The 21,879-nt window shown below is 41.2% G+C and overlaps 1 protein-coding gene across 2 annotated transcripts in view; it reads right to left on the bottom strand.

The window, feature by feature from the left end:
• Positions 1-279: 279 nt before the first annotated feature.
• Positions 280-21,879, bottom strand: part of LOC141128049 (S-adenosyl-L-methionine-dependent tRNA 4-demethylwyosine synthase TYW1-like) — a 349,357-nt gene continuing 327,757 nt past the window's right edge. For both annotated transcript variants that reach the window (XM_073615095.1, XM_073615094.1), the window contains exon 16: positions 280-765. In XM_073615095.1, coding sequence (XP_073471196.1) covers positions 544-765 — 222 coding nt within the window. In that variant the 3' untranslated portion in view covers positions 280-543. The remainder of the gene's footprint in view (positions 766-21,879) is intronic.

The following is a 21,879-nucleotide window of genomic DNA, read 5'->3' on the forward strand; positions in this document are numbered from 1 at the left end:
AAGGTTGTTAATTTAGACAAATGCACCTTTAGAGGTCTTTCAATTAAGCTGCACATAATTTAAAAAAGGAAGATGTCTCAATGTTTAATCAAATTTTTCTATTGCCAGAAAAATGTAAGCATATACTTTATTCTAATAAAACATATCCGTGAGGAAAATTTACTTTAATCTAATCCCTTATGTAGATATGGCTGATTGATAAAAAGGGCCGTAGCAGAAAAACTATCATAGTTAAAATATGAAATTTTTTTTTTCATAAAAATGAGCGAAGGAGCAAGGTATGGTATATGAATGAGAGTTCTGTTTTTATTAAGCTAGAAACAGGGTTTAAAATATCAAACAGAGGTAAAACACAAAAAAGAATGACTAAAAAACAAAACCAAATAAAATAAAACAAAAAAGAATTTTTTTTTTCACTTTAAAAATATGAGGGATGTGGGCTTTCCCAAATGTTATTACTTTAACATTTTTGGTCTAATAAACATGGTGGCCAGAAGTTTAGGCCAAAGGCAAAGTAATCGTGAATACAGCAGAGAATTGTGCCTAGCACCCAGAAATGTCCTTTGCTTTATTTCTCCTCTGGAAACGCGTCTCTACAGGATCAAATCCCCTCTCATTGGAACCAAACAAAGCCCATTTAGGAGTTTTCGCAACATAGTCTAAAGCAGTAAATGTCGCAGTTCCACCACTCTTTGCATATGAGTGCATCAATTCTTGGAATTTCTCATAATCAATCCAAGTCCACCATTCTCCATCAATCTTGAACTGGAACAGAAAAAAAATCATATGAATATGTTAAAAACAATAATCATTAAGATAATTTAAAGCAAAACGCTGGTCAAAATTTTAAATTTCTACATTGTGTTTTAATTATTTCTAGTCTACGCCTATTAATCTGAACAATATTGAATTTACTTCCTTGATTCTGTGACCCTGTTTTCACCTTGCCCTTGGGGAGGCCCTGCTGTATCACAAATTTCATACCCTGCCTTCTGAACTACAGAGGTACTGAGAGGAGGCATTTCAGGGGGTGGGGTTGGTACAGGAATCAATCCTTGCAAGCATCAAGGTACCATGGTAGTCATTAGAAAATTAAAAGTAAACAGCAGAGGAGAAGCTGCAAAGCATGAAGGAAATCCAGGAAGTTGTGGAAAAAGAAGGCCAGCAGACGGGCAGAACTCACAATACGATAGGAGATTTTTCAGGTTCATATTAGATTGTCAAAACTATTGTTTTTATTGCTATTACAATGCTGTTGTTTTAAAATTAAAGTGTATTTATTTATTCACCATAGATTTCGATTAAAGCTTTTATGAAGTATACATTTTATTTCGCCATTATATTTTCACACACACATTAGCTATCACAATGATTCATAGATTTATAAGTAGGGAGAAATGACCCCAATCGTACACCATTTCTCACTTCTGTGACACATCTTTTGTACATGTTAATTTAAATGTATGCTGCTAAATGTGACTTCTGAAAGACTAATAAAAATGCACTAAACATAAATTTATATGGTTTAGTGTCTACATATCCTTGCATAGTTCTCTGAATAAGGTTGATCAGGTTTATAGATAAGCCTAAAGAGTTTTCTGTATTTTGGCTATATGCAATAAAACAGAACATTATAATCTACTAAAATATCACCCCCCCCCCAATAACCAAATATTTTACAGTCAGGGAGCATAGTAACACTGTTAAAAGAAAAACAAAGTGTGCATTTCTCACTATTTGCTCTGGCTTGAGAAGTGAAAGAAATTTGTCAGGCACTAAGAAACACAACTACATAATGCATAAGGGTTCCATGAGCGCTGCACCAAGAAGCACAACTTTCTAATGCTTAGTGATGCAGGTTTGATAACAAGTTGAGGAGGGACTCAAGACCCTTAGAACTTGTACAGCTCATCTCACTTCAGACCAGATCATCCATAACAAATACTGATAATTGAATCATTTCCAATGAAAGGCATAAGAAAGTAATCTACAAGCACAACGGAAATGTTAACACAATGTAGCTAGAGTCACTATAAAAGTAAAAAAAAACAAAAAAAAAAACAAAAAAACAAAAAAAAAAACTATTATTACAAGCTGAAGCAAAAAAGATATTTCCCATTAATAAAAACAGTCATAAACTTATTAAAAGGACAACCTATAAAGGTTATCAGCTGTATTTTATTTTCATTTTATTTGTGCATGGATATTTCATATGTTTTTTTTTCTTAAACAAAATGTGTAAAAATATATACAATATATCGAATGAGGAGAATCCAAGATGCTTAATTCTCAGGATACCCTTAAGAAAGTCCATTACTGCCTGTATGCTTGCTGGCAGTTTGTGCATTACCTACATACAGTTGTGCATGTAATCTGATCTTTAATGCACTTCAAGTTTATTTTACAGCAACGCTCTTCTAAGCAGCAGAGAGCTGGCTGCAAGTGGAAAACAGTATTTTTTTATTTATTTTTTTAATTACCTTTTGTTCTAAACATAAATATATGGGAAACACTACCTTTAAAATAAAGCTGTACATGTGCCTTACTGTTTCAGTAAAGAGTTAAAGTGTCTGTAAACCTCAGACATGAAATATGAACAAAGCATGTTCTTCTATAGTGTGCACTTTTCTCAATAAGGAGCACCAAGTGAAATTTCTGTCAGCTGCTTTGTTCCTCTGCTATCAGTTTGACTCACTTCTGACAAGTTTTTCTAACACCAGAGGAAAAAGGGACAGGGGAGGGAGCACCAGAAAATTGACAGCCTCACCTCTGTTCCTGTGTGCTATGTGAAATGGTGGTATGTCCTTTCCCTCAGGTAGAAGGTATTTAGGATGCGTTTCATCCCTGTGCATCACCTGAGGCCAGTCATCCCACTGGTTATGTGTAATACAAGTAAAAAGGCGCAAAGCACAGTTACCTTGAAAGTAAAACCGATTAGTCCAGAAACTGAAAACTGTAAAAATGCATGTGTAAGTTCATGCATATATACTGGGAGTATATACAAGAGGTCAGTCAGGGCGGCCACCAAAGGAACCAAAAGCAGGGTCCAGCAAGCTAAAACAACAACAAGGAGAGGGGCGCCTCGGAGTATAAATCATAAATACATTTTATTAAAACAACAATATCCACTCACATGGAAGTTGGAGAAGTTGCATTAGGGTCGGTTGGCTGGGCTGGAGAGATGCGGTGGAACTACAGGTCACAGCGGTTCCTGCAGGGCATGCCAGGTCCAAAGAGGATTAGTTCTTGCAGCCAGGTTCAGTCTCTTGCAGCGAACAGTCCAACACAAATCCTGCTGGGTTGGGAGCCAGGTTATGTCCCAGATGCACAGATAGGGGTTCCAGGGAAGGAAGGGAGAGATGTGTAGGATGCCAGAGCATCCGTTCAGCCGTGCTGCTGCTCACTGATAGAATGGTGTGAAGCCTCTAGGAAGGGAAAAAGGCCGGCCGAGCCGAAGATCTCAAACGAGGCTTGGAGAGCAAGTACAGCGTGGCGCCCGGTGATGACGTCACACGCATGCGACACGTTTTAGAATAGGCTTGCCATTGGTGGACGAATGGCCGCATTCCTTTGTCAAGCATCCTTGACAAAGGAAAGGCCGGCCTTTTTTTTCCCATCAATGGGAACTGAAAAGGGATCTACGACTGAAACTCATTTTTTTTCTTAAATTCCTTTTCCATAGGATAGATCTCAACAAAAAGCCGAGGATGAGTGAATATCCTTTCAGGATTAGGCCAATCGTGATGCAGTGCCCAATCAATTTGTGTATGGGAAAATACTTTTGAATAAGCCAGCCTTCTAGTACATACAGGGGCTTGTTTTGGCTGCGAAATCTGATGCTGCTAAGCAATGACTAGTGTGCACTGTGCCAATTAGTTTGTCCACAGCACAAGGCCGTAGCTTGTACCTCATTAAATGCAGGTGAAGGAAAATCCTCTAGTTTCCACTACAAAATCATGGTCTTCAATACTTTCTACCATAGGATCTTTAAGTTTGGCTAAATGGAAGCTAGAGCCAGATAAGGGGAGTAGTCTCATAATAGAACACTGGTCTGGGACAGGGGAACAGCCATCACTCTGAGCCGTGGTTTGAGGTTCCTTTAGGCCATCTGCAGAACGCCTTGACCCTTTTGTCACAGCTCCCTTGCACCTGTAAAAGTGTCATTGCTAAGTAAGGGGACCCGCAGTGCGATACTCAGGGAATGGAGGTCGGAATGGATGGAATTTTGTGTGCCTGGATACAGAAGATGGCAGCATGAGTACAGTAAAATACTGCATGAGTTGACAGTAGACAAGTTTGGTGGGATTGCATTATCAAGGACTCGTATCGCAGTCACCTCACCCATGTTAGACGAAGTCTAAACAGGAGGGGAGAAAGCGCCAATTTGCGCAGAAAAACATTCAATTAGAAATGGCAATGGTTACTACAGTAAAGTGAATAACTTCCAAATCCTCTGTCTAAAAAAATTTATAGTGTGCTGCACAGGGCACTGTACTAATAAGAACCAGGAATCAGTGATAAAGGAAAACTGGTCTTACCTAGGACTGAGTGCCCAAAGCAAAAAATAAAAGGTCAGCCACATACACAGTGGGGTCCATGTATGGTCCCGAGGTATACATCAAGGGTAACTGATCTGTAAACTGCTAGTCATGTACATCAAGCAGTCATATCTGCAAGTAAGCATCAGAAAAAAAAAAAAGAAGAGATTGTTTTTTGTCTCTTTTTAACCAAACAAAAAAACAAAACAAAAAAACAATTCTTCCAGAGGAGAACAAGCCAATCCTAAGGCCACTAACAAAATAATGGTGTCTCACAGAGTGGGTGAGTTACAGTGCCTTGACACCGTATTCATACCACTTGAAATTTTCCACATTTTGTCATGTTACAACCAAAGACGTAAATGTATTTTATTGGGATTTTATGTGATAGACCAAAACAAAGTGGCACATAAATGTGAAGTGGAAGGAAAATGATAAATTGTTTTCAAAATTGTTTACAAATAAATATGTGAAAAGTGTGGCGAGCATTTGTATTTCGGCCCCCCTGAGTCAATACTTTGTAGAACCACCTTTAGCAAGTCTTTTTTGGGGATGTCTCTACCAGCTTTCCACATCTAGAGGTGAAATTCTTGCCCATTCTTCTTTGCAAAATAGCTCAAGTTCTGTCAGATATTGGATGGAGAGTGTCTGTGAGCATCTGTGCCACAGATTCTATTGGATTTAGGTCTGGACTTTGACTGGGCCATTTTAAAAAACAAATTATGCTTTGATCTAAACCATTCCATGGAAGCTCTGGCTGTATGTTTAGGATCATTGTCCTGCTGGAAGGTGAACCTCCGTCCCAGTCTCAAGTCTTTAGCAGACTCTAAGGGTACTTTCACACTGGGGCGTCGGCGGTAAATCGGTGCTGTACCGTTGTATTAGCAGCACTTTTCGGCCACTAACAGGGTGCTTTTAACCCCCGCTAGCAGCCAAAAAAGGGTTAAAAGTGTCCGCAAAGCGCTGCTGCTGAGGTGCTTTGGCGGCGCTGCCCATTGATTTAAATGGGCAGGGGCTCTTTAGGAGCGGTGTATACACCGCTCCTAAAGCACCTCAAAGATGCTGCTTGCAGGACTTTTTTTTATAATGTCCCACCAGGGCACCCTCTGGCTTGCAGACTGGAATGACAGCAGAGGCAAATATTTTTAGCGCTATAACGCCTGTAAAGCGCCTCAGTGTGAAAGCGGCCTAACAGATTTTCTTCTAAGATTGCCCTGTATTTGGCTCCATCCATCTTCCCATCAACTCTGACCAACTTCCCTCTTCCTGGTGAAGAAAAGCATCCCCACAAAATGATGCTGCCACCACCCTGTTTCACAGTGGGGATGGGGTGCTCAGGGTAATGTGCAGTGTTAGTCTTCTGCCATACACATCGTTTTGCTTTTAGGCCAAAAAGTAAAATTTTGGTTTCATCTGACCAGAGCACATTCTTCCAGACGTTTGCGGTGTCCCCCACATGGCTTCTTGCAAACTGCAAACGGGACTTCTTATGGTTTTCTTTCAAGAATGGCTTCCTTCTTGTCCGATTTGTGGAGTGCACAACTAAATAGTTGTCCTGTGGACAGATTCCCCACCTGAGCTGTGGATCTCTGCAGCTCATCCAGAGTTATCATGGGCCTCTTGGCTGCTTCTCTGAATAATGCCCTCTTTGCCCGGCCTGTCACTTTAGGTGGACAGCCATGTCTTGGTAGGTTTTAAGTTGTGTCATACTCTTTCCATTTTCGAATGATGGATTGAACAGTGCTTGGAGCTAGGGATATTTTTTTATAACCTACCCAGTTTTAAACTTCTCCACAACTTTATCCTTGGCCTGTCTGGTGTGCTCCTTGGCCTTCATGATGCTGTTCATTCACTAAGGTCCTCTAACAAACCCCTAAGAGCATCACAGAACAGCTGTATGTATACTGAGATTAAATTACACACAGGTGGACTCTATTTACGAATTAGGTGACTACTAAAGGCAATTGGTTCCACAAGGTTTTAGTTAGAGGTATCAGAATAAAGGGGCTGACTACAAAATGCATGCCACACTTTTCAGATATTTGTAAAAAAAAATTGAAAACCATTTATCATTTCCTTCCACTTAACAATTATCTGCCACTTTGTGTTGTACCATCACATAATATGCCAAAAAAATACATTTTACGTTTTTGGTTGTAAAATGTGGAAAAGGGGTATGAATACTTTTTCAAGGCACTGTAGGGCAGCCCTAGCAACTTTTTTCCATTGTCCAATCATGTGAAGGAAGCCTGCATATACCGAAAGTACAGTTGTGTACATACACATAATATGTAGAAATAAAACAGGGCGTCTGCAGAGACCCGTTTTACATGCAATGTTTTACTTAACCAGAAAACTCAGTTAAGTAAACTGATTTAGCCAGAAGCTCCCGATACCTTTCTTCTGACATATGGTCAACTTTCACAGCAAGGTTTGATTATCTCATATAAAGTAGTTTGTATTTTAGGACGGATGCAAATACATAAGTTTTCTTTTATAGATTATTTATATATATAGATATAAATATATATATATATATAGATATATATATATATATATATATAGATATATATATATATATATAGATATATATATATATATATAGAGATATATATATATATATATATATATATATATATATATATATATATATATATATATCTATCTATATATCTATATATCTATATATTTTTTTTTTTAACAAGCCTATATAACCATCTATTAAAGCATGCTGAAGCTAATTCTACGCTCGCTAGTGATCACTTTACCCCCATGAAATATTAACAACTCAATTAATCTTAAAACACAACTTTGCATTGTTGTATTCATACATTATGCTTGGTTGCACTTCAGGATATGGAACTGTGTGAGCTATTTCACTGCTGCTAGCCTAGTAAAGGAACAAGGTCTTAAATGGTATAATGGGCTGCAACAATACACTCCATTACCACTGATATGCCTAATTGCTGAGGACTAAATCAAACAGCAGATTTATTCAGCAACAGAATATTGGTGAGACAAACTGTGAATCTATGTAATACATGTGAGTGAGCCAAAAATCAATTAATATCTCCCTAATGAGGGCAAGGAGGAGGAATTTTTAAACGGTTAGGTGCCACATATTTGTTAGCTTACATAAACAAGAATTTATATATTTATCTCATTAAACAACAACATACAAATCTGATCTGTCTCACAGAATCTGTTGTCTATGACCATGCAGTACTAAACACACAAGTTTTCACATTTGTCCAATGTTGGCTAAAAAAAATTCTGATTACAAAAAGTATTTACCCTCTATGGCAGGGGTCTTCAAACGGCGGCCCTCCAGTTGTTCAGGAACTTCAATTCCCATCATGCCTAGTCATGTCTGTGAATGTCAGAGTTTTACAATGCCTCATGGGAAGTGTAGTTCTGCAACAGCTGGAGGGCCATAGTTTGAGGATCCCTGCTCTATGGCATGGAACTCCTAAATAAGTTCTGATGCAATCAGCTACCAAAAATCAGAGAATTGTGGACATAATTAAAGCACAGCTTGGAGCTCCAATCAGATACTTGGGCAAGAGCACACCCCTTTATCCATCCAGCAAGCGGACCAGGGGCAGGCCTCAGAGGAAAAGGTCCGAGCACGGCTTCAGGTTCTTACACGCTCATTTTCCTTTAAAGTGTTTGTAAAGTGTTTGCAAAGTCTCGTTTTTTTTCTTCTAGAAAAATAACATGTTATACTTACCTGCTCTGTCGCAGTGGATATGCACAAAGCAGCCCTGATCCTCCTCTTCTCAAGTCCCTCTTCTGTGCTCCTGGCCCCTTCCACCTGTTGAGTGCCCCCACAGGAAGCAGCTTGCTATGGAGGCACTCAAGCCGAGCTGCAGATGTGTGTCCATGCAGACAGAGCTGCAGTCCGGCCCCGCCTGAGATCTCTCCGGATTGGCTAGCTGACTTTGATTGACAGCAGCGGGTGCCAATGGTGCCGCCGCTGTGTCTCAGCCAATCAGGAGGGAGAGATGGCTGAGACACTTGTGGGCATGCATTAAGATAAAAAATAGCATTTTTATAACAGCTTACCTGTAAAATACTTTTCTTGGAGTACATCACGGGACACAGAGCCATAGTAATTACTTTGTGGGTTATAGGCTACCTTTAGGTGATGGACACTGGCACACCCTAAGACAGGAAGTCCAATCCCTATATAACCCCTCCCACTACTGAGAGTACCTCAGTTTTTGTAGCAAAGCAATATACGTATATTAAAAGAGGGGAGGGACCTCTGTGTCCCGTGATGTACTCCAAGAAAAGGATTTTACAGGTAAGCTGTTATAAAAATCCTATTTTCTTTATCGTACATCACGAGAAACAGAGCCAAATTACTATGTGGGATGTCCCAGAGCAATTCCAACTGAGGGGAGGGAGACACAACAAAAGTAGGTCACCATGAGACCAGAGGACTTATACTGCTGCCTGCAGCACACTGCGCCCAAAGGCGATATCCTCATGCCTTTTTACATCAACCTGAAAGAATCTGGTAAATGTACGGACTGAAGACCAAGTTGCGGCCTTGCAGATTTGAGCCATGGAGGCTTGGTGATGTACTGGCCACGAAGCACTAACAGCCCTGGTGGATTGCGCTTTGATTTGAGGGGGTGAAATCTTCCTCTTCAAACCATAAGCTTGAACAATTACTTGCCGAATCCATTTAGAAATAGTCGATTTTTATGCTGCCTGTCCTTTTTTAGGATCTTTCGGCAACACAAACAAAACATAAATTTTTCGAATCTGAGCAGTTGCCTTCAAGTAGACTTTGACTGCTCTCACCACATCTAGAGAATGCAGTGATTTTTCTTCCGTAGAACAGGGTTCTGGAAAAAATGAAGGTAGAACAATATCCTAGTTTAGATGAAAACCTGACACTACCTTCGGTAGAAAGTTAGGATGAGGACACAATACTACCCTATCCTTGTGAATAATTAAATATGGCTCTTGACAAGAAAGAGCAGCCAACTCTAATACCCTTCTTGCAGAAGATATGGCTACCAGAAAAAAAATAGTTTCCTTGTCAAAAGGACCAAGGGAATATGTTGTATCGGCTCAAAAGGTTGTTTCTGTAATGCCGACAGAACTAAATTCAGGTCCCAAGGGTTCAGGGGTGACCTAACCAGTGGATTAAGCCGCGTTACCCCCTGTATAAAGCTACGGACCAAAGAATGAGAAGCAAGTGGTCGTTGAAACAATAACGATAAGGCCGAGACCTGGCCTTTGATAGTACTCAAGGTCAGCCTCATTTCTAACCCCATCTACAAAAAGTCAAGGATTCTACCTATGGCATACTTTCTGGGATGCCAACCCTTGTATTCACACCAGGAAACATGCCTTCCAGACTCTATAATATATGATTCTAGAGGCCGGCTTTTTTGCATTAATCAAGGTAGATACCACTGAACCTCACAGCTCACGTTTCTTCCCGTTAAATTTAGCTTTTGTAAGGTAGGATGGAATACTGGACCTTGCAAGAGTAGGTCTGGACGTGGTGGTAGGGTCCATGAGTCCCATCCTTATGATCTCTGCATACCAAGATCTTCTGGGCCACAAGAATCACCGACTTCCCTTCCTGCTTTATCCTGCGAAGAAGTCATGGAAGCAGCAGAATAGGAGGGAATGCATAAATCAGTGAGAACTGATTCCACGGGACCACCAAGGCATCTGTTCCGCATGCTAGCGGATCCCTTGTTCTTGACACAAAGTTGTCGATCTTCTTGTTGAACCTGGACGCAAACAGATCTACGTCCGGGATCCTTCATCTTTGGCATATTGCCAGGAAAATCTCGGGGTGAAGGGACCATTCTCCCGGGAACAACTGCCGGCGACTCAAATAGTCCGCCTGCCAATTCTCTATCCTTGGAATGAAGAATGCCGATAGATAAGGTACATTGTTTTCTGCCCAAGTTAGGATAGGATTCCTCTCTCTCTGGGCCGCACGACTTCTTGTGCCCCCTTGGTGATTGATATAAGCCATGCCTGAGGCATTGTCGGATTGGATCCTGAAAGGACAATTCCGTAACCTGAACATCCAGGACCTCGGGGCCAAGCACGCTGCCCGAATCTCTAGAATGTTTAAGGGCAAGGCCATTTCTGACTTGGACCATTTCCCTTGGACGATTGCCCCCTCCAGGGCTGCTCCCCAACCAGAAAGGCTGGCATCTGTTGTTACCACCTTCCAGGTAACTGGAAGAAAGGACTTTCCCTTTTGCAGATTCTTGGTCATCAACCACCAACAGACTCTGGCGCACTTTTGGAGACATACATTGGGAAATCTAGAGCTTGGACTTTCTTGTTCCCAGCAGCCTCGAATGAAACTGAGCATAAGGAACGGCCTTGAATGAAGCCACCATCTTTCCCAACAACCTCATGCAAAGCCGAATAGAAAAATTTTTTTTTGCTTTGACCACCTAAATCAGTTCCTTTATGGCACTGATCTTTGCCTGGGGCAAGAATACCCTTTTCTGGGCTGTATCTTTGATCAGACCCAAGTATTCTAATCTCCTTGATGGTTTTAAGGTAAATTTCTCTAGGTATAATCCAACCTAGGTATTCCAGGTAGTTGACTGTGGTAACTATACTTTGGTCTAAGCGGGCTACTGACTGTTCTATCAAGAGCAGATCGTCTAGGTAAGCTATACCTTGGGCCCTTAATCTGGCTAGAGGTGGGGGCCAGGACCTTTGTAAACACTCGAGGTGCAGTAGCTAGACTGAAAGGCAGAGCTACAAACTGAAAATGAAGATTTTCTACCTCGAAACGCAGATATTTCCGGTGAGCGGGGAAAATAGGCACATGGAGGTATGCATCCTTGATGTCGATTGACGCCAGAAGTTCTCCTCCTTGTAGGATGGAGACTACTGATCGGATTGACTCCATGCGAAAAGAGCAGATATTCAGGAACGGGTTTAGATCTTAGAGATCTAGAATGGGTCTAACATCTCCATTTGTTTTGGCCATGAAAAGGTTTGAATAAAACCCCAACCCCTGTTCTTGCATGGGGACCACCGAGATCTTTTGAGACAAAAGACGGTCCAATGCTTGAAAGAGAGACTCCTTTTTCATTGGATCCTTGGGAACGTTTGATTTGAGAAAACGAGGAGTAGGGGACTCTCGGAACTCTAGCTTGTACCCTAGAGCTATTGAGGAAGTCACCCATTTGTCTCGACACTCTTCCTGCCAGACCCTTGAGAACTGCAGAGGTCTTCCCCCCACTCGAGCGAGTGGGGGCGCTCCTTCATAAGGAGGCTTTAGTATTTTGTTTTGTAGGTTTCCTCCCCCAGGACTTCTTTTGTCCCTGGGGTTGACCCTGAGGTTTACCTCTTGAACTTGACGGCGGAGGCCATCGTGACTGCCTGGAGGCTGATGCTCCTGGCACTGGAAAAGGAGCTCATCCCCAAACAGCCGTTCACCGCAGAAAGGAAAACTAGCCAGGAGCTTTTGCAAGGTGCTTCGGCTGACCAATTTTTCAACCATAGTATTCTACGCATATGTACCAGCCCAAGTGTAAGGCCTGAAAAATAGAATCTCTCATAGCGTCTATTGCAAAACATAAGGCACCTTGTAGCTCGGCTAAATCCTGGGCCTGCTGATCAGGGATAACCTTGAGCACCTGCTTAAACTGGTCTTTCAAGGATTAACATCTTAATGCTGCCACCGCAATTGGTCACTGAACCTGCCAGAGAAAATGTGTTTAACAGGAATTCCAATTTTTTATCCGTTGGATCCCTAAGCATTTGTGCATTGACTACCGGACAAGTCAAACTTTTATTCACAGAGGATATAGCAGCGTCAATTGCTGGTATCTCCCACTTTTTAGTGAATTTTTCTTCCATAGGATAAAGTGTTGAAAACTTTTTGGGAGGAAAAAAATGGTGGGTGATCCCACTAGGAATACATAAGCTGTTCCAGCAATGAATGGACAGGAAAGACATGCACAGCTTGAAGAGGCTTTAGCGAAACTCAGTTAAGGGTAGCATAAAAGTGGAGCGGACCAACTCAGTAAGACCATCAATCTTTCAGATTGTGAAGCTGAAGGAGGTCCTTTCACATTTGACCCCTCAGAAGAGGAGTCATCAGCCTCTTTACGGTCCCCTGAGGGAAATTCGTCTTCTCCCGCCCCCAGTTCCTCTGTTTGAGGGTCCCGGGTAGTGGAAGGGGATCTCTGGCGTTTTGTCCCACTCCGGGAAGATGCGATTAAAGCCGCTAACCTTTCCTCCAATCCTATCATAGCTGAGGAAAAAACCTCTTCAGTAATATAAACAGGGGCTGCAGTGTTGGAAACAGTTGCAACATTTGACGGCCTCGATGGCTCACTTTGACCAACCACCTCAGATCTCTCAGGGGAGGATGCCATTGTAGAGATGAGACTAAGCTTCTTCGAGCTTGAGGGAGACACTTTTGAGCCCTATTTTGGGGTGTTTCTACCTCCCCTTCTGACCATGCACGATGACGATGCACAAATGCAGAGGTACTACCAGAAGGAATTGCACCCACTGCTTGAGCAAATAGTCCAGCAACTGCCGCTATCCATGCTCAGCCTGATGCTTCAGTAAATGTGCCAAGGGAATGCCCGTGTCACCACTTACATACGCCCTTCTGCTCGTGTCCCTCCGTCAGCAAAATTGAGCTTTTTAAATGTACTCTGGTGCTGGGCATTGCCGCACGCTAACGCAGTGCACCCTTCGTCTATCCACCACCCCCCCTTCCTCTTTTAAAAAAAAAAGAGTCTTCCCACGCGAGCTTCCGATCCAACAGGATCGGTGTGTATGTGGGGGAGGGGACGGCGAGGAAGAGAGCTGTGACAAACTGACGTACAGGAAGCGGTGGAGAATGGAGTGGCATCCGCCAATCATTCTGACTTTCCCCTACCCATCCCGGCAGAGGGGGAGCGCTTCTGCCTAGGTGGGGGGTGTCTTTTTGAAAGAAATCCCCCCTCAACATTTTACCGGAGGCCTGGGACTGCTAGCCGGAAGAAAGTTTGCAGCTTCTACTGACACAGAACGATCTTAGGAAAGCATGACAAGGTACATGCTTTATACAGCCCCCAGTGGTGACTTTAGGCATGACATTTACTTTTTAAAGGAGACAATCCATAGGAAAATTAAAAATTCCTTAGGAATCTCCACTTACCTTATCCAAAGGCAGGGATTCTGTGGTAAAACCGACAGACCCAATTTTCACCCCTCACAGTGGGCTCCGTTAAAAAACCTTCAGGGACCGGAGACCCTTTTTATTGGGCGATCCACACCCCTGGACCCATAAAGCACCCTGGCAGGAAAACTTTATGGCTGAAAAAACCAAAAGCACTGGATCCCGAGGTCCAGCTCTCTAAAAAGAGAAGCGTTACGGGCTAAACCTGGTTTCTTCCGCCACAAGGCCCGGGTACCATTCAATTCGGCCTGAAAAGACACTTTGAATAGATCCAGTTGCATAGCCTGCCCCAGCAAGGAATATTCCAGTGGAGCTCAGCACAGCACATCCTTACTCGTGACCAACACCTAAGACACTGGAAAAAAAACTGAGGTACTCCCAGTAGTGGGAGGGGTTATATATAACCCACATAGTAATTACTATGGCTCTTCGTCCCGTAATGTACGATAAAAAAAAACCTTCTGACTTTACAACCACTTTAATAGGCGAGTAAAATTAGTATCTTTTTTTTTTAACAGTAAAAAAAGCTTGCGATTAACTACACTGTGCCAGTGCACCAGTTTGTTTTGGGAACTATGTGACATACCCTCTCAGAATGCCAACAACTGCAAGGTGTAGTGGATAGAGTTTTCGCTTTTGTGCATTTTTTTTGCCATCATCTACATTTAGAAACATGGCATTGACTGACCTATATTTTTATTTTTGCTAATATCTAACCATTTGGGATTTTTGTTTTGCCAATATAGGAATGTTACTGTATTTTTTAATTATTTGTATATAACATTACCCTTTATCTTGTGAAGCAAAACTCTCACATATTCATCTGTGTTCTATGGGATTTGTACCTTTAAGCACCGGACAAGCAATTTTTCACCTTGTGGCAACAAATTGCTGTTGTCCAGCAGTCTCCAACAAGACAGATCTACAGCAAATTTGACCAGAGAAAATATAGGTTCTAGATGTGTAAAATTGGTAGACACCTCTTACCTTACATCTGTAATGGCAGCAAAGAGGTGATTCTAATAAAACGAAGGCAACAAGTATCTAAAATGTAAATTGACTTTCCTGTGACAAAAAAAAAATTACTTTTAAAATGTTCAGTATGCTGTGCAACCCAAATGGTAAAAACCACAAGATAATTCATTTTCTAAAACTGTTAAACTGAAAACTATAAAGGAGGTAAATACCCATGTAGTGAAAACCCCCAGAAAACTAACCCTGAGGTTTCAGTATTTTCCCATATTGAAGTTATTGCTATACCACCCTCCACACATGTGGCATCAAATAGCTACACTACATCTATCAATTGTAAACAGCTAGATGTGGTTTGAGGAATAAACTGCTTGGAAAAAAACACACTGGTGTCTGCATGATATACACAAATATGCCTTTCCAGCATGTCACAAAACACAGCTATAACCTCTACCTACGGGTATCAAATCAGGAGAGAATCACATTGTACATTTGTAAGCTGCATGACAGAAGTAATCTCTCACTAATGTTTTATTAAAAATCTAATTTTTTGCATAATTATCTGGTAATTGCTCCTCAACACACGAGATTCCTCTAAGAAATGCCAATTGATTTGCAAAGTAGTAAGGCTTAGGATGCTGATAAATTCAGCCTCAACATAAGAAGGCCATTGTAGCCAAGCAGATGATAGACAAGAGTGCTTACTTAGCTACAGCATAAATAGGAAGCGCCTCTAATATAACACATTGGTACCTGATTCCAAATGTGAAAAAGGGTTGGCAAGATCCTGGCTCTTTCCATTAGGGCCATTGTGAGATGAACGCCAGAAATAATAGAACAGAATATCATCAGGAGAGTGGCTGTGACATTCAAACGGAGAAGGTGAAATTCCATTACTGGAAGCCAGATATTCAACCTTCATGCTCTGGCCCATTTGTCAGGAAGCCAAAACGTTAAAACTATCACAGTTTTCACAGAAACTGCCATCAGATTAAAAAAAAACATTATAAGATGATCCTGGTACTGGTAACTAACAACATTTGGCACGGGCAAGTCAGGACACACATTGACATAAATTGATACCCTGAAATGACAAATCTAAGAAGCACCTAGTTCCCACAGAAAACAGGTACAACTTGTCCTGCACAATAACCCCAGGTTGTGGGGTCTTTAGGTCTTCTTCACTAGTTATAGACTATATGCAGGCAGATAACTCATGCATACGGTTGAGGAAAGTGCAGCCTATAGACAAAAGTTCAGCTCTAATACAACAATAATCAACAGTTAACCAGTTGCCCACCAGCCGCCGCAGTTAAACTGCGGCAAGTTGGCTTGATGCGAGAATCGACGTACTGGTACGTTGGTTCGTGCACTGGCTTTTACGGGCACGCGCCCAGGGCGGGAAAAAGAGCCAGAACAGGGATCTGTCAATGTAAACAAACATATCCCAGTTCTGACAGGGAAGGCGAGATCTGCTGTTCCTAGTGATCAGGAACAGCGATCCCTCTCTTCTCCCAGGCAGGCTGTCTCTCATACACTTAGAAACCCCTCCCAGGGAGCACAGTTAATTCCTTGATCGCCCCCTTAGTGTTAACCCCTTCCCTGCCAGTGCCATTTATACAGTGATCAGTACATTTTTATAGCACTGGTTCCCAAAAAGTGTCACTTAGGGTCAGATTTGTCTGCTGCAATGTCGCAGTCCTGCTGAAAACAAAAATCACAGATCGCCCACCATTACCATTAAAAACAAAAAAATTAAATAATAATAATAATAAGTCCCTGAACCTTTCTCATATTTTGTAGACTAACTTTTGCGCAAACCAATTAATTTACGCTTATTGCGATTTTTTTTTTACCAAAAATATGTAGCAGAATACATACTGGCCTAAACTGATGAATAAATTAGTTTTTTTTATATATTTTTTTGGATATGTATTAAAGCAGAAAGTAAAAAATAGTTTTTTTCAAAATTGTCAATCTTTTTTTGTTTATAGCGCAAAAATAAAAACCGCAGAGGTGATCAAATACCACCAAAAGAAAGCTCTATTTGTGGGAGAAAAGAGAAAATTAATTTTGTTTGGGTACAACGTCGCATGACCATTGTCAGTTAAAACGATGCAGTGCCATATTGCAAAAAATGGCCTGGTCAGGAAGGGGGTAAATCCTTCCAGGGCTGAATTGTTTATCATAATAGTCCAAATAAATATGTGCAGGAACCAGGGACAGTCCCAAAGTGATCAATTAAAGGTTCATCCACACTTCATCAGAAAGCTTTTCATAAATAGTAACACCACAGTGATCCGCCACCTTATATTCAATAAAATACGCTTACCAAATCAAATGGACTCGTTCTACCCGAGAAGAGAGTTAAAATTTGCTAGTGTATCTGTATGGTCTCCATCTGGGATAATGAACACCTCCCTTTGGGTCTGATTACACCCTCATGAAAGCCTCAACTTGTAATACTTGGAAATAAAGCAAGGAGAGAACCAAATGAGCCACATAGTGTAAAACGGCAATCAGAAGTTTAATAAAAGTGCACGAATTACTCAGACCCCTTTCACATGAGGCATTTTTCAGGCGCTACATCGCTAAAAAGAGCACCTGAAAAAAGTGCACGAATTACTCAGACCCCTTTCACATGAGGCATTTTTCAGGCGCTACATCGCTAAAAAGAGCACCTGAAAAAAGTCTCAGGTGCAAACCCAGTGTGAAAGCCCGAGTGCTTTCACACTGGGGTGCTGCGCTGGCAGAGCGTCACAAAAAATCCTGCCAGCAGCTTCTTTGCAGCGGTGGAGCACCACTCCTGCCCATTGAAAACAAAGGGGCAGCGCCGCCATACCACCGGTAAAGCGCTGCTGCAGCGGCGTTGTGGGGGCGGGATTAAATCTCTTTTCGGCCACTAGTGGGTGGTTAAATCTGCCCCACTAAAATGATGGTAAAGCAGCGCTAAAAATAGTGCCACTTTACCGCTGATGCGGCTCAGTGTGAAAGGGGTCTCAGTGTTTAAATGTATAAGCGCTTAACAAAAATTGATCCTGGGACTCAGACGGGATACTTCCTGGAATTGAGGTGCGTGATCACATCATGAGTTTCATCACATCTGAAGTCCTATTTAATTGCATAATTTAATTGAATATAAGGTGGCGGATCACTGTGGTGTTACTATTTGCGAAGAGCTATCGGATGGAGTGTTGATGAAGATCAAGGGCTCTTTCACACGGGTGGCTGTTCTGATGCTGTTAAAAGCATGTTTTGTAATTTTGAAATTCCAAGAATCCAGGCACAGCGATCACTTGCAGTTGTACATTGCGATTAGCTGCGTTTACATGCGGCTGCGTTGGAACATTCTTGCCATTTCTGAAGTGCTTCCTGTTTTACTTTCCTTGTTGCCGCTGCTATCTGCAGGTGAAATAGTACACTGCAGTTACCAGCAGTTCTGTGCAGATAGCTGCAAATTTATTTTTTCTAACCGCACCAAACCCCATGTAACAAAACTGTTGCTAAATGCAGTGTGTGAATGGGGCAATAGGAAAGCACTGTGTGAGTTTAACTGCAGTAGATAACTTGATCTATCCGCAGCTAAATTCTATCCGCCCATGTGAAAAGGGCATTAATTTATCACTTTGAGACTCTCACTGGTTTCTGCACAGATTTATTTGAACTTATATATATATATATATATATATATATATATATATATATATATATATATATATATATATATATATATACATTATAGTTTACATCGAGTGATGTTCCAGCTGCTTTACTTATTTTCTCTGAACAGGATTTATTTTTTAGATTAGCCTATAAACATGTTTTTGGTTAGAAAAGTGCGACATTCAGGCAGAACAATGAAGCAGGCAGAGCTCAGGGCAAGTGACTGAAGTACAATAGAATTCAGAAGCTGGGCTGGGGTCTAAACAAGAGTTGCAAAACTAACAGAACACATGGCAAAAAAACAAAGATTCCAAGCTCACTTGCCAGCCAGCAACAAACCAAACTGACCCAAACAGTTTACTTTAAAACCAAGGGGTTTAGTTTCCATACATTTGCAAATACATTCGTAAGCTGCAGCGGCCACATCACGGCACCCCAGTGTACTGAAGTCCCAGCATTATAATTTTGTGAGCTCATATAGAATAATGGATAAATTAAGGGCAGGTATGCCTGGAGTGAGCCCACACCCAGCAACAGCACAATGACAGAAAAGATATTTAGTGCGACCCCTCACCAATTCACCAAAAGTACAAACAAGTGGAAACCATCCCAGTGTCAGAAAGCTGGGTCTCTGTTAGAGGGTCATGGGTCTTACAGCAGTACAATGACCCAAAGCACACATCGAAAAGCACCCAGAAATGGTTTACGACAAATCGCTGGAAAGTACTGAACTGGCCAGCAATGAGTCCAGATCTAAATCCCATAGAGCACCTGTGGAGAGATCTCAAAAGAGCAGTTGGGAAAAAGAACCCCTCTGGAAGGCCTGGAACAGTTGGCAAAAGTAGAGAGGTGTAAGAAACAAATTGATGGTTACAGGAAGCAATTGTTTTCAGTTATCTTTTCCAAGTGGTGTGCTACGAATTGTTAAATTGAGGGTGCCAAGAATTTTGTACAGTTCATTTTTGGAGTTTTGCGTGGAATTATTTGGCTTTTTGTTGCTCCACTTTTTCGTGTCATACCAATACAAACAAAATAAACCCAAGAATGCCTAAACATTTGTAATTGCAACAATTTTCTGGGCCTAGTGGTGCATTATCTGACAGAAATTCAGGGGTGCCAATATTTTTGGTCATGGCTGTATTACTGGCCTTTGCATCAAGGAGCACTGAATTGACCCTAACAGTTTACACGAAAACCAACGAGTTTAGTTTGCACACATTTGCAAATACATGCGTAAGCTGCAGCGGCCACGTCACATCACCCCAGTGTACTGCAGTGCTATCATTTTTAGTCTCCTGAGTTTGAGCACATATTCTCTATATTGTCAAAAGTATTGGGACGCCTGCCTTTACAAGCACATGTACTTTAATGGCGTCTTAGTCCGCAGGGTTCAATATTGAGTTGGCCCACCCTTTGTAGCTGCAACTCTTCTTGGAAGGCTGTCCACAAGGTTTAGGGGTGTGTCTATGGGAATGTCTGACCATTGTTTTAGAAGGGCATTTGTGAGGTCAGGCACCGATGTGGACGAGAAGGCCTGGCTCACATTCTTCACTCTAATTCATCCCAAAGGTGTTCTATTGGGTTGAGGTTACTCTGTGCAGGCCAGTCAAGTTCCTCCACCCCAAACTCACTCATCCATGTCTTTATGGACCTTGCTTTGTGCACTGGTCCAAATCATTTAAACTTACACAGAAAAATCGCTTGTCAGAACATTCTTACGTGCCATTGAGCCAGCTACTTTCGTTTAACAGCTCACCAAATTTTTATCCAGACCTGCTTTTGGAATCCCAGATGTATAAAACAGATTTAACTATAATACGTACAAATTTTCCCTAATGAAACCCACATTCACAATCTGAAATTTCTTCTTTGAAGAAAAAAAAATTTACATCCTGCTCCTTCGGGGGTTTGCGGGATCTGTTAGTTTTGAACAAAACAAAACAGTCAGTGTATGGCCAGCATTATTCTATTGTGATAGTGGGTCCTGAAGGGAGCACATTTACAGAATTATTTCAGAGGCCTAAAAGGATAACTGTAGTGTTCTTAAAGTGACACTAAACAACATCCTAATTCTAATCACATTTACTACTTAAAGTGGAACTAAACCCATCAATGTGTTTTCCAAAATCGATACATTCAAGCCGTGCTATGGAAGACAGCCGTTACAGTCAAACGGCTGGTATCATAACTGGTCACACGGGCAGCATCATGGTAACTACAGCTTAAACGAAAGCTATTATGGCAGCCTTTTTTTTTTTTAGCTGTAAAGGATAAAGGGGTATAGTTCTGCTTAATGATACTGTAATCTATTTTCAATAAATTGTTTAACCTTTTTTTTCTGCCCCTGTCCTGCATGAGCTTTCCTTTTCACTTTGGTTTGTCAGGAACAAGCAGTGCATGCTAGGTGCGGCCATGTGCACTGCTCTATGCACAATACATAGTCCATATTTGGAGTGAGCAAGAGAGGGTGGCTACATTCCTACATACAGTGGGAGCATGAAGCACGATAGCCACCCTTCAACAGGTATCTGAAAAACATCAGGTTTGGAGGAGGCTGGGAGCAATAGATACATATTTGCATTTTTAATTTATACTTGAATATCTTTATTTTTATTTTAAACCAGTGCTTAGAGCCACTTTAATGTTTGTAGGTACAAGCTAGATATGAAAGATCAAATCAATCTAATTTGTACAGTCTTCTGAATATGTGTTTATGTATCAAAGCCTAATTTCTATGAAAACCGCTCATAATCTATGTACATTCACGAAAGCCATTTTGATACTTACTTAAATTTCTGACACATATATTAATGTATGCAATAGTGATTAGTCGCCTAAAACTATATGACCAAGATATGCCTAGCATAGAAACAGGGAAGCATGTTTTTCAGTCAAGGCAAGAATTTTTTTTTTTTTAGTAATACTAAAACAATAACGATAGGTTCACTTTAGGTGAAGTCCAATGAGATGTTTATGTAACAAATCCAATCTTCAAGTAGTTTATAAAACAAACCGCAATATATGAAATGAAGTGAAGTAGGCATAGCATCCAACCAGAAGTTCAGGTACCTAGGAGGTGCTTGCACATATAGCTTAATATCAGGTCATTCTGATAAGAAGTAGACAATGGCCAGCTAGATAAGAAAATCCAACCTGGTCCCTTAGAACACTAAGGCAGCAGTTGTCTTGCTGTGGTTTGTCAGGGCCTACAGACTTACAAATGTTCCTTGATCAGGGTGTTCATAATCAAAAATATTCTGATGTCTGTAGGCATCATTATTGAATACATTTGAATAATTAGTTAGCATAACAAATCATTACGCTTACTCATAACCCTATCTAGAAATGGGTAACATATTTGACCACTTAAATACTGGGCACTTTACCCCCTTCATGCCCAGGTAAATTTTCAGCTTTCAGCACTATCACACTTTGAATGACAATTACGCGGTCATGCAACACTAGTAACATTTGTTACAACTTTAACATTTTGTTCACATAAATAGAGCTTACTTTTGGTGG

This window comes from Aquarana catesbeiana, linkage group LG02, assembly GCF_042186555.1.
Source record: "Aquarana catesbeiana isolate 2022-GZ linkage group LG02, ASM4218655v1, whole genome shotgun sequence".
Lineage (NCBI taxonomy): Eukaryota > Metazoa > Chordata > Amphibia > Anura > Ranidae > Aquarana > Aquarana catesbeiana.